At 36.2% G+C, this 12592-nt stretch overlaps 1 protein-coding gene across 1 annotated transcript in view; it reads right to left on the bottom strand.

The window, feature by feature from the left end:
- Window positions 1–280: 280 nt before the first annotated feature.
- ODAD2 (outer dynein arm docking complex subunit 2) overlaps window positions 281–12592 on the bottom strand; it is a 69754-nt gene continuing 57442 nt past the window's right edge. The window contains exon 14 of the mRNA XM_054273894.1: window positions 281–1852. Within this exon, the coding sequence (XP_054129869.1) occupies window positions 1739–1852 (114 nt within the window). The 3' untranslated portion in view covers window positions 281–1738. The remainder of the gene's footprint in view (window positions 1853–12592) is intronic.

Raw genomic sequence — 12592 nt, 5'->3', positions numbered from 1 at the left:
GTCAAGCTAAGGACAAGAGTTATTTTCAGGGAGTTTTTTGCCCTTCAACAGTTAGAAAAATAAGCTACCATTTTACGTGTTATTCATAAGTGAGACTGTGATAAACTATTTGTATCCACAGCTCCTCTCACAGAAGAGACAAAAATAAAATCAAGCCTCTTCTCTTTCAAATGAATTTGGCAATTAGCATTTATTTTAGAAGTATTTTTGGGTATAGCAATGAAGCATATGATACTACTACAGCTGTGACATCAGTATAATAATATACACATGTTTAGTCAAAATAACATACCAGGCCTGTGGAGCAGAGCTTGAAAAAACCTAAAATAGCATTTACGTGGTGACTGGATGCTGATGGAGCTTGTGATGAACCCTGTGACTATGTTGGTGTTTGCACTGATCAAAAAATACTACTTGGATTGACATTTTGATTTCCACACTGCTTCAGCATCTGTCCATAGCTGGCTTCCTTTAAAATAGTCTCTACACCTTCCCTAAGGGCCCAGTGTAATTTTCCTTTTTCAGAACTGTGCAAGTCTTCCAAAATGATATTTTAAATGAGTCTTCATGTATGCTTCAGAGAAAACACAAATAAACAAGTGGATTGGCATTATGTCTTCCTCAGAAGCTCCTGTCAGCAAGAAAGTTAGTTGCCTTGAGAAATCATGCTAGTTGAAGGAAAATAATGAAATTACAAAATTGTTCTACATTTTGTAATTCTTCTAAACCAAGAAAATTGTTAATTATTAAGGGAAGTAAAAAAACAATTCAGAAGTGAGTCCCTTACAAATGCAAGAAATTTAAATATTTGTGTTCATTCATTTTTGCCTGCAGTCTGTGGTTGTAATTAAGACATTACTGCTCTCACAGAAAAGCCCTAGCATTACTTTTTTAGCATGGCATGTACAGTGGGTCTATAATTTATAGTATCAATAATAATTTCTGTGCATTTTTGAAAGCAAGTGTGATTCTGAACATAATTTTATACAGAAATAAAGTAACTACAGCAATACAATGTTGTCTTCAGTTTAAAAATTAAAAACCACAAAAAGATAATGTGCAAATGTAAATCTAAAATCTGACTCTTTATTTAGAGCTGAGTTAAACGTGTTAATTAAAACACATTTCACCAGCTACTTATAAAATTAAGCACTATTTTGTTTGATGTTGGTAGAAATGGGAAATTTGGAGTGATGTCTATTGCTACAGCTGTTTGCAGCCTTTATATAATGCCAGATGTGAGATTCATGTATCTGCATTTTCTGCTCTCCTGTGAGTCACAACTGATCAAACATGCAAAAGCATAATGAGATGATGACTGGGCAAGATTATAATGCAGGGAATTGTTCAAGACATTCATAAATTGCTGCATAACCACACACACAGAAAAGCAAAATTTATTGTAATGTCACAGATAAGCAAAACCATGTATAGCTACAATAAATGAAAATAAAAGCACATCAATTGCAGAAAATGTCTTTGATGTATCATAACTGATGGTCTTTGGATGGGTGTAATGCTAAAACACACACCAAATTAGGTATGAGTGTTTTATCAAACCTAGGGGTGACAATCCAGTAATGTAAAATCAAACATAAGTTTCCACAGATTTGGTTTTTTTTAAATTATCTTCAAATAGATGAGCTGTGCTATGAAATACAGATGCTAGAAGGAGTAGTTGTGTATTTAAATGTAGCTGAATTGCTAAACAAGTGTGTTGGTAAAAGCTGCGGAAGCATCAGCCATATTTTGCTTTTTCTGTTGCCAGAGCCAATCTGCGAATGTTTGCTATGCAACCAGCTGCTGCCTCCTGCAGAATGTCATCTGTAGAGCCTACCATGGCCAGTAGGAGCTAGCAAAAACACAGAGGAGAAAAAAACAAATCAGTGTGCTTCTGTTTCAGTAACATTCAAATCATACCTAGAACAATTGCATTAATTAACCAACACATCTGATAAATAAAATACTTGCAATCATATTAACAACACTGGATTATACATATGCATGTATCTACTACATGTATGCTTGTGTATGCATATATCTATTAACATCCACATAAAAGTGTAATGCATTATATTTTACCATATTTGTACCTGTGAATTGATATTTTCATATCATTTTTTCTGCTCATTGCACTATGTCATTCTATTGGTTGTGACTTGTATTTTTGCTATTGTAAGGAGAAATTGCACATGCTTTATGTGAGTCATGTGAGTCACAATTTTCCCTCCAAAGTATACCAGTGTAATTGTATAAATTCAATATTTTTAAAAGACAAAGCCATGCTGCTTTTTTTTTTCTTTTTGGTCTTGATCATGAAACTGGATTCATGTGATGGATCCTTATGTCCCACTGACTGCAACAGGTTTCTTTATTGTCACAGCAAACTACTCATGTTAAACATCTTGAAGGATATAGATCTGGGCATATCAGTCTTAAACATTTGCATGTAAAAGGGAAAAACAAAAGCTTGAGAAAGGCACCAAACTTTTGGAGTTGATTCAGCTTTTCAGTCATGTATAGTAGATCCTCTACTCTGGAAGTCGTTCAAATTTTTCAGTGGAAATTCCCTGGGAGTAAGGTACTGTTTAACATGAGTATGACACAAGACAGGCCTTGGTCATAAAACATTTTTACATATCAGAAAAACATTAATAATGGGTTGTGACCTCACTTCAGTGTGTTGCAAGTCAGTGATGCAACTGCAAATGCAATATAGCTGGAAAAGAGAAGACTCTTGCTTAGCTTAAATCAGCTCCACGCAGCCCCCAGATTTCTGAAAATTTGCCAGGCTTAATGTGAGTTCAGGTATTTTGAAGCTCAGACAGCTCCTAATTAAAACCTGTATTTTCAGTCTGCAATACTTAGGAATCTGTATTCACCCAAACAATGTTGAGTTAAACCACAGAGAAATCTGTTATCACTCAACTCTGGTGCATATTTTTCATACAGCTAAAATATTACACAAAATTATGAACTGCTAAATATAAAAGCATAAATTGAATGCAGACATCAAATTCATATGCTACCTTTTCCTAACCTTCCAGCAGTCGTGAGGCATGGGCCACAGCTGCACACATATGGCATTTACTTAGAGAGATCAAAGCATTTTGTACTTGAGGAAGTATTTGTGTTAGCCAAATGTACAAAACAAGCATCTTTCCAGTCACCTTTCACCCTTTGACCTCTACATGCAACATGTAAGACTGCCTGTGATAGCCTTGAATTATGTCAGAAACAGTATTATTATTATCAATTAAGTATCAATGATAATATTCTCCTAGGAATCCTTCCTCTTAAAATTTCCATTCCTGTAATCTAGGTCCAAGTAGCTAGGTAGGACTCTTAAAATATGAACCCTTCTGAAAGTATAGACCAGAGGTAAAGTGGCATGAGAAGAAATGTTTCTATACTTTATTTGTGTGCAAAACCTGGGCCAGGGGGAGCAACCAGAGAAGTCAGTGGAAGGTTCACCACAGACTTCAAGTGGAAGTAAGACTAAGGAGACCACAGGTCTGCTGTAATAATAAAGCAGCTCTACAAAGCACAAAGACCAGAATGCAGGCTTATCAAATGCATAACTTCTATTTTTTCCTTCGGAAACACTGCTGGATGAAGATCTTTCTTCTCTGCCATTTGTCAAGAGCTGATTTCTCATCAGCTTAAATCACCACTTGATTCTTCAGGTGCCTCACAACTTTCTTGTGCAACTAAGAGAAGAAAACTGCTGTAGATCCTTCATATCCCTGACTCAAACCCAAAAATATGCATGCACATGCTGTTCATATGGTGGTTTTGGTAAAGCTCTAGGTTTTAAATTTGGGGGCAAGGAAACCATGTGCCTTATGTGATTATTCATTGCATCTTCACAGATCTAATGCAAAGCTTTTTCAGTGTAGTGAGTGTGGAACTCTAACATCCAGAATAATTTCAGATAAGACTTGTATCCATGTGCAAGAGCAGATGTTCATCAAAATTAGTGTTTTAGAGATACATTATCTAGTAGGAACACAGGAAAAAACAAAAATTGACCTTTGCCTTTATTATGACTACATGTTAGGTAGTATTAAATTCAAGGTTAGTTACCTCTTATTTTAGCCATCATTTCTTTCTAGACTCAAAAGACCTGAGAGAATAGGTATTTTCTGTCACTTTCCACAAAGAACTCAATATTTAGCAATGACAATAGCTGTAGGGGAGGATCCGTGCTCCTTCTGTAGGTGCCTTTTGGAAAACCAGGGTGAGGCATCAAAGAACAGAACCCTGCATGAAACTGGTACAAAAGACCCAAACAGATGCCTAAAGAACTAGTGTTACATATGTAACCAATGCAAACACCAGTTTTTACAAAGACATCAAATACTGAGTTTTTCCTTCTGTGTTCAGGGGATCCCAGATCAGCTTCTCTCTAATTTGCTGCTCTTCTAAATCACTTGCCAGTGGTAACATCTGCAAGAACTGCCACATCATACAAAATCCAGTACTACACTGTGTCTCAGGATTTTCACTGTGAGACTTTAAAGCACTATTCTTGGAAACACTGTCCAATACAGTAGCTGCCTCTAAGGACTGTGGATATACAGCAACATTTGTCAGTCAACCTACTCCTTTTGTACTAACAAAAAGGCAGCTGAAGAGAAGATTATCAAAAATGCAAAATATTTCAACAGAAGTAGGTAATTCAGTATTTAGGAACCCAACTTTGAAGATTTTTATATAAATCCTGCCTTTCATGAAATAAAATTTATTCTTTTTTTAATAAACCAAGATGTTTATAATTCTTTCATCTCTTGATTATCAGTCCTTGACCCTTTCATGGGTTCAGTTCCATTTACTGGCAATTTGGGTCATTCAATTCAGGTATGGAAATGCATTCATAGATAGTATATACAAACTACGCCCACGTATTAGGTATATTTGACAAGTCCAAGAAATCTTTTTTCCTTTTCTTTTATTCCAATGTACTATATGCAATATGACATGCCATTTTTCTTGATATAATACCCTTGAACTTCATGTATCCCTTCCCTTTACTGTTCAGGTATTGTTTTCTGACACATGTAAATGTTAACAGATGTGAGAAGCAGTAAAAAAAGCATGTGGTATAAATGCTTCTTTCTGGCACATAAAAGGCACTTTCCATAGACAGAGAAAGCATTTGCAGCACCATGTAGCCTTCATTTTCTGTTGGCAGGTATCTATATTCCAAGGCTAGAGTCCAATATTTTTGCACAGTTTGCACGTCATACGAGTAAATAAGCACAAATACAAGCTGCTTGGAGAACGAACAGGGCATATGTAGCATTTCTGGATTCCAAAAGTGATGCACAGCCAAATCATTTAAATATTCGGAACAATTAAAGTTTTGTTATTACTACCCCAGAATTGTGATACTATATTATGACAACAGAATCACAGAGTTATTCAGAAAAGAGAGGCTCTCAGGAGATCTCTAGCCTAGCGTCATGCTCAAAGCAGAGTCAGATATGAGGTTTGGCTGGGTTGCCCAGAGTTTTTAAGTCTGATCTTGAAAAACTTAAAGAATAGAGATGGCACAACATCTTTGGCAACCTATTGCAATGTTTGATTGTCCTGGTGGAGAAAAGGGTTTTCCCTGTGCCTATTTACTCTTGATTTAGTTTATGTTTATTGTTTCTCATTCTCTTTCCATGCATCACTGTGGAAAGCCTTGCTCCATCTTTTTGATGACTGAACTCCCCATAGCAACGGCAAGGCTGCTATTGAGACCACTTAAAGCTCTGTCTTCTCCAGGCTGAAAAAGCCCAGTTTCCTTAGGTTCTCCTCACACAGCAGTGCCGACCATCCTGCTGGTCCTCTGCTGAACCTATTATGGTTTATCCATATCTTCCCTACATCGAAGGCCAAATCTGGGTGCAGAATTCTAGGTGTGATCTAATGAGTGCTAAAGGGAAAAAACACTTCCCTCAACCTATTGGCTGTGCTCCTGCTGTCAGTCCAGAGTTGTGATTTTGCTGTCAGGACACTTTGCTGGCTAATGATCTGCTTGTTGTCTGCAAAATCTCCATACCCTTTTCAGTAAACCTCCATGCTCCTCAGCCTGTCAGTCTCTAGCCTGTATCACTGCAAACAATGATGTCTTTCTAGATTTTTTTCACCTCTACAAAAGTAGCCCAAGGGGACTTAAAAGCAGAAAAAGCAGAGGTAAGTATTGTACCAACAAACCCTAAATCTGACAAAATCTCAGATGGTCTCCATGTACTGGTTACAATAACTTAGAATTACTCACTTTCCTTCAGCCACAGTCACTGCAGCTTCCAGATCAGAAAGGGGAAGCAGAAAGCATAGGGTGTCATGTTTGCAGGAAGTATAGAGGTTGGCATGCAATAATCTTTAAATAAGGGGTTAGTCATATGATGTGTCCACAAGTTTTATAGAACAATGGAAAGTGCAGAACAAGGCTGTTGCAAAGAGGCTCCCCTGCTCACACAAAATAGATAATAAGATCAGCCTATTCAATACCCCAGAGTCCTGTGAACATGGATGAAAATGAAGAATAAAGAATAACTATATAAAAAATACTTAATGCCCTTTTTGTCCTGGCTTCTTTAGATTTTCTGCCCTGTAAAACAAATCTTATTTAAATTTTTCTAATCAGAAGGAAATATGGATAAACTCCTTCAACAAGATTCATATCTATACTGGGAAGCCAGTCAGAGTTCACATAGAGCTTAAAATTCCTGGAACTAAAGACATATACTTCAGTACAACATCTTGTGGATTGACATAGCATTTCCAGTTGGTGGCAGAACTTGCCCTTTTTTTTTTTTTTTAAATTTAGATTTAGTATCTGGCTTGTTTTACACGCAACATTTCCTGAAGGATGCAAAATTTCTAGCACTGTGATTTTCTAATTGCGTAACACTTCTTTTTCAAAAAAAGACATTTTTCACATGTTTTTTATAAATCTAACCTAAAAGAAAAAAAATACTTTAAATAAAAGCATATGGTAGAGGCTTATCCAAGAAAGTATCAGTCTAGATCCAGCCAGCATTTTCTAACTTTCAACACCATAGTGCACACTGGAAAATATTAAAGCACCTAGTCAGAGTGTTACGTTACACATATTCCTATGAAAATTCTTCTCATAAAATTAAATTATAAATAATAAAACATATTCCACAATCAAAGCATAATGAAGGTTAAGCTAAGTCACTGTTTCTAAACTAAAATTCAGGCCAATTTCCTGATTTTCCTTTTCAGCTGAACAAAAGGATAAGACAATATCTACCATAGTCAGACTCTTAAGAAGAAGATGCTCATGTAAGTTCTGGGGTGTTTTGTTTGTTTGTTAGGTTTTTTCCTCAGGTGGCACAAAGAAAACAGATTTCAAACTGAAGTCCCATGCACCAGAGAACACTCTGAGCTAGCAGCGGTACAAAATCCAGTACCAAGAAATTCCAATGAAGGCAAAAAATGAGCAAGGCTGACACTCACTGCGCTGATTCCCCCTTGCACAGGGTCTCTCCTCCCTGGGACTAAAGTCAGAGCAAACCCTGGTGCAGCCTTCTTCACCCATTCTGAACATAAAGAGGTGAAACTGAAGCTCTCTGGTTGGGGTGGGAGAAATCCCAGGAAGATTACACCTGTCTTCTTTTCCTTTCTTGTCCTACTTCTGTCCTTTCTCTCTCCCATGAAACACATCTCCATTCTGGCAGCCACAGGAAAAGGGCAACTTTTGGGAATCACTTAAGAATGGCTGGGGGCTATCAGGAGGTCCAAAGGATGCAGCTTGGGCTGAGGTATACCCGAACATGATGGCAGCCAGCAGGCTGGCCAGGAACTGTCTCTTCTTTTTCATCCTTCTCATCCTCCCTCAGAAAGAGTACAGGAGCTGGAAAACCTGTGCACTTCCTGCAAGGAGGTGCAGGACTCCAAGTTAGGATGAGATCAGACTTGCCTGCAGTTTTTTTGTGCACTTAAACCATCTCACCTGTCTCAGGACTTAAGACAGGTGATTTGTCCTTAGCAAGCCATTTTTCTTATGTGACTGCCTGGGATAAAATGACTGTTGGCAAGATGAATCCCACAAAATGCCAGGAAATGAGGGGAAAAGAAAAGTAGGGCTTGATAGTTTCAGTGAGATATTCTGAACACATGATTACTGGTACTTTACCATGAGATGTTTACTATTTTGTTAGGACAGACAGTTTCAGTGAGCTACAACTCATTTTACACCATGATAGATTTGAAGATTAAAATCCTTCTGAATACATTTTAACATTTTCCCATTTTTCCTACCTGCTGTCTGTCCATTTTCATCTATTTTGTTTAGTTCCCTCCTTTGTTACAACTAAACTGAAAGGCATCTAGGACAAGGGCCATATTTCTTCAATATCTGAATGGGAACAGCACTCTTGAAAAGAAATCTCTAGACCACACAATAATAACATACAAAATAGGAATATAGTTGTCATATTCTCCAATAAGGTTAAATGTTGCATTGCATTGCATTACTTTGGAGACATACATAAAACCTATATGCCTAAAGGGAATTATAATATGGTACACTCAGACATATTGGCAAATGTTTGTATAGCTACAAAATATGAATACACTCTACAGCTCTCTCTTCACCTCATCTGTTTTACTGTCTTTTTCTTAAATAGTTATTTAGAGAAAGATTCCCTCCTTCTCTGCAAAGACACAATAAATGGGCAGAGAACTGTGAATATTACTGACAAGGAGAAAAGCAACAAAATGTCAAATGATGAAATGTAGAATAGTTTAAAAACTGCAAATTTGCAAACTACCTAAAAATACTATAAGTTTAAAGGTTTTCCCATCTCAATTTGATACTTACAGGATTTCAGAGAAATATTTACAACTATTTCAGGTGCAAATCTAACTGCCTATAAAAATATCATGCAAAGGTGAAATAGCTAAATAAAACTAGTAATCAAAGTTATTTATAATCTTTGTTTAAAAGGTACAATTATATGGAACTAATTGGAGACCTTAAAGGCAGACAGCTTGAATCTCCATTCAGCTGCAAGACGTTTGGTGCAATATTAAAAAAGAATTCAATCATCATGAACATTCCAATGTACAAAAAGTCTTACAGGATATGAAATTCATCCCATAAAAAACAATAGGCAGATTTGATAATCCAAAAGTGATGAATCCCAGGTCTCACAGCATATTTTTATTTGAACCACTTTCTGTATTTTATTTTTATTTCATTGTAGTTTTCAAAAGATTAACATATAAAAGGCTTTTGGTGGCATAAAGAGAATAAAGAACTTTTTTTGTGATTTCAATAGAGTGACATTTCAAAATTTATTAAGATTAAATTATGACCCTGCTTACTTATTATATGGAATGGACATTCAAAACGGTAAATTTATGTCATGGATATCCCTTTCACAGTTTACTTTGTCTCAGTAACCTGTTGTGGACTATCCTTCTTTTGTATCATTGCAAGCCTGACCAATCTTTCTTTTTTATATTTCCTGCTCCTTTTCTATAGTTACCTGCTTTTTCACTCTTTGCTTTCCTTTTCATTTTGCAGGAGCATGACTTTTACCTTTCCTTTCCTTCTTAAACATTATTGAGGAGGTATGATAGGAAATTGAGAAAGATTTGCTAATTCAGTTTTGTTTCAATATTTTTAACATTACTATGGATATGAATACTATAATTTTGTCTATCTCTAGTAATCACATGAAAATTATATTAAATTTAATCAGGGGCAGTTGCAAATAAACTATCAGCAGCAACAGAGGAAAAAATGAGGTTTAAGCTGTCCATTAACCCTGACATTCTGAAGGATTCTTCCTGATTTCTCAAAAATGCTCTGAAAACATGATGTGGGGTTTATTTCCCTTTAGTTTGTCTGATATTCCTGAAATGCACTCTTAACTATTCCATCTTTGAAAACAACATTGAACTGCAGTAAGGGGGCACTACAGTTTCCAGACTTTTGACAAATTTTGCAATGTTTCTCTCAAGTGCATCTTATCCTGAGAATAGGGATCTGAGAACATAATCTGACTGTAACAATATTTAAAGTATGTTAGATCTACTGGTATGAGTGAACTGATTTCAAACTCTCTTCTGTATTCAATTGAAAGTACTGATTTTGATCTCTAAAGTTAATATAGCTTTAGGTCCAGTGCTCTAAGGGTCGGCCTCTCTTCCTACATAGGATCATTACAATCAAAACCAGTGAGGTGCTTTTGCTAGTAAACCTTACATATCAAAGTCTGGGGCTAAAAGCAGGATGTTCTCCCTGTGAATTTGTACAATAGCATTTGTTTGAAATAAGTAGCCAGCACATTTTAAAGCTGGGTTTTTTGTGGCACACAAGAAGACTGTTCTATAGTCTTATGTTTTAAGATGTGGGGGTTGCAACAGTGCATACATTTACATAAACTGGCAGATGAGTGGTACTGTTCAACATATACTCCGATTTTAGACTAGTAAATGTACCAGAAAATGTTGAATTAGAACACAGGGTAAATAAATGTATAGATGGTATGAACACAGATCAGATCTATTCATACAAATATGAAACTGAATGTGATAAAGCAAGAAAAGATCTAGAGCTGTTCATGGACAAGGGTACATGTATAGTCCACATGTTCATTCATATTAGTAAGTCTAAATTTTCTGAATATCAGAAAATTAAATGTATGGTACCATTTATTTCTCAAGATTCTCAAAATGCTTTTTTTTGCCATTAGAGAAAACCAAATTATTTTATACTAAGGAGTCATCTTCCTATAATAAACGCAAATTTTTTATGAACATTTTTGTCAGTTGTCATAAAATAAATTTACAAGTGTTGGAAATTTGTTTGCTTTTAAAAAGTCTGTGTTGAGGAAAACATTACCATGCACACTTATTGCGACACATAAATGCTTTGGTTTTTTGGTGATGAAAAAAAGGGAGTTGCTTGAATTAGCACTCCAATCAGGCCATATTCAACCAAAATATTTGTGATTTGCACACAGCTCTTTAGAGCAGAGTTAGATAGTTTTTCAAAAAAATAAGCAAAACATCTCTCCAAAGCCACTCAAGGACTCTGGCCACAGGTGCTTGAATGGCTGCTCACTTTTGGAAGCTCTGTGAGATCAGAGACTTTTAAAAATACTGTGTTGAATGCAAACAAGCAAGTAATAATACCTGTCTGACTTTTATATGCCAGAAATACTAGAGACTTTGATCTGCTTCCTTCCCTCTCTAAAGATGTATGAAGCAGTAAAAGAAAAATCAATTAATAAAAGTTAAATTTAAAGCTTTTCTCTGATTAAAACAAAAGCCTGTTCCTCAATTTTTTTATTAACTTCTCAACTTCAATTCCAAGCTTCAGGTTTTGGAAATGTTTTTGGCTTATTCATTTGCTTGAGCTCTTTTAGTTCTATAAAAAGAAAGTTATAGTTGTGCTTGGGCAAGTGGAGGTTGTACCACATGCATAAAAGCTCTGCTAAAGCTGGTTAAAGCATGCGGGGGAAGATGTGAAAATTAATTTTTTAAAACCATGCAACTCTGTGCTTTAACACAGGAGAAAAAAAAATTCATGCGAACCCTCTACCTGAATGTTGCTGCAAAATGTTAAAAGAATCAAGATTTAAACCTGGTATGGTGGTTCCTTTGTCTCTCAGGTAGGAGGAAATGGTTGGAGCTAACCAGCTACCCAAGACATTATTTCACAACACTAGTGCAAGCACAAGAATATTACTGACCACGTGGTGGGCATTCTTGGGTGAGTATGTTTGAGGCATGCTGCCACCTAATAAAAGCAGTATGTGGAAGATGATTTAAGAGAAAGTACTGCTCCCACACAGGGAATGTGCTCTCTACTTCATCAGCTCCCCACTCAAACAGGCTACTTTTTCATTTCAACAGCACATCATGGGTTTGACTCATGAAGACAATTAAGGAACTTAACATCCTTCTCTGAACAGAAGTATCTTTATGCAGAATACTGTAAATTTTGTGAAAGAGTAGTTTCTCAAAATACAATTCCCTCATATGCATTTCTGATGCAGAAGAACTAAACAGACTATCAGTTTCTCCCCCCACACTCCAGGATGTCAACAAAAATTTAAGGATAAATAACACCTACATGTAACTGCAAATTTCATGAGGATTCTTGATTATGAGACCAAAAGCAGAAAAATTAACAGAAACAGCCTGCTCAGTCAGAAACAAAGTCAGGGCTTCATGGTGCCCCCAACTGTATCTTACACTGAAAATTTTTCTGTCCAAATTGTTTGCAAGGACTTTATTATGTCACCCAAACATGTGGACATCTTTTCAATCCTAACCAATAGTTACTTGCACTATCTGCAGCACATGCAGTGAGCAAAACTGTTCAGTGTAGTAAATCCATGAAAGGGGAAAACTTTGCACTGAGCTATGATGTATTTGCACAGGACACTTGACCTCTATTCTGCACTGTGAACTGCAGTTTGCAATTGTCTCTGTCTGCACTTCTCAAAGAGAACTGTCCTGTCAGCAGTTTGTGACATCACTATTTACTACCCTTCCATTTATTACCATTTATGAAGATCCTTTGGCTCCAAAACTTCATCCTAATTTCTAAACT

This window comes from Melozone crissalis, unplaced genomic scaffold (assembly GCF_028551555.1).
Source record: "Melozone crissalis strain CALT ecotype California unplaced genomic scaffold, PUWL_Pcris_2 ptg000016l_1, whole genome shotgun sequence".
NCBI lineage: Eukaryota > Metazoa > Chordata > Aves > Passeriformes > Passerellidae > Melozone > Melozone crissalis.
This window is presented reverse-complemented; position numbering and strand designations above follow the sequence as displayed.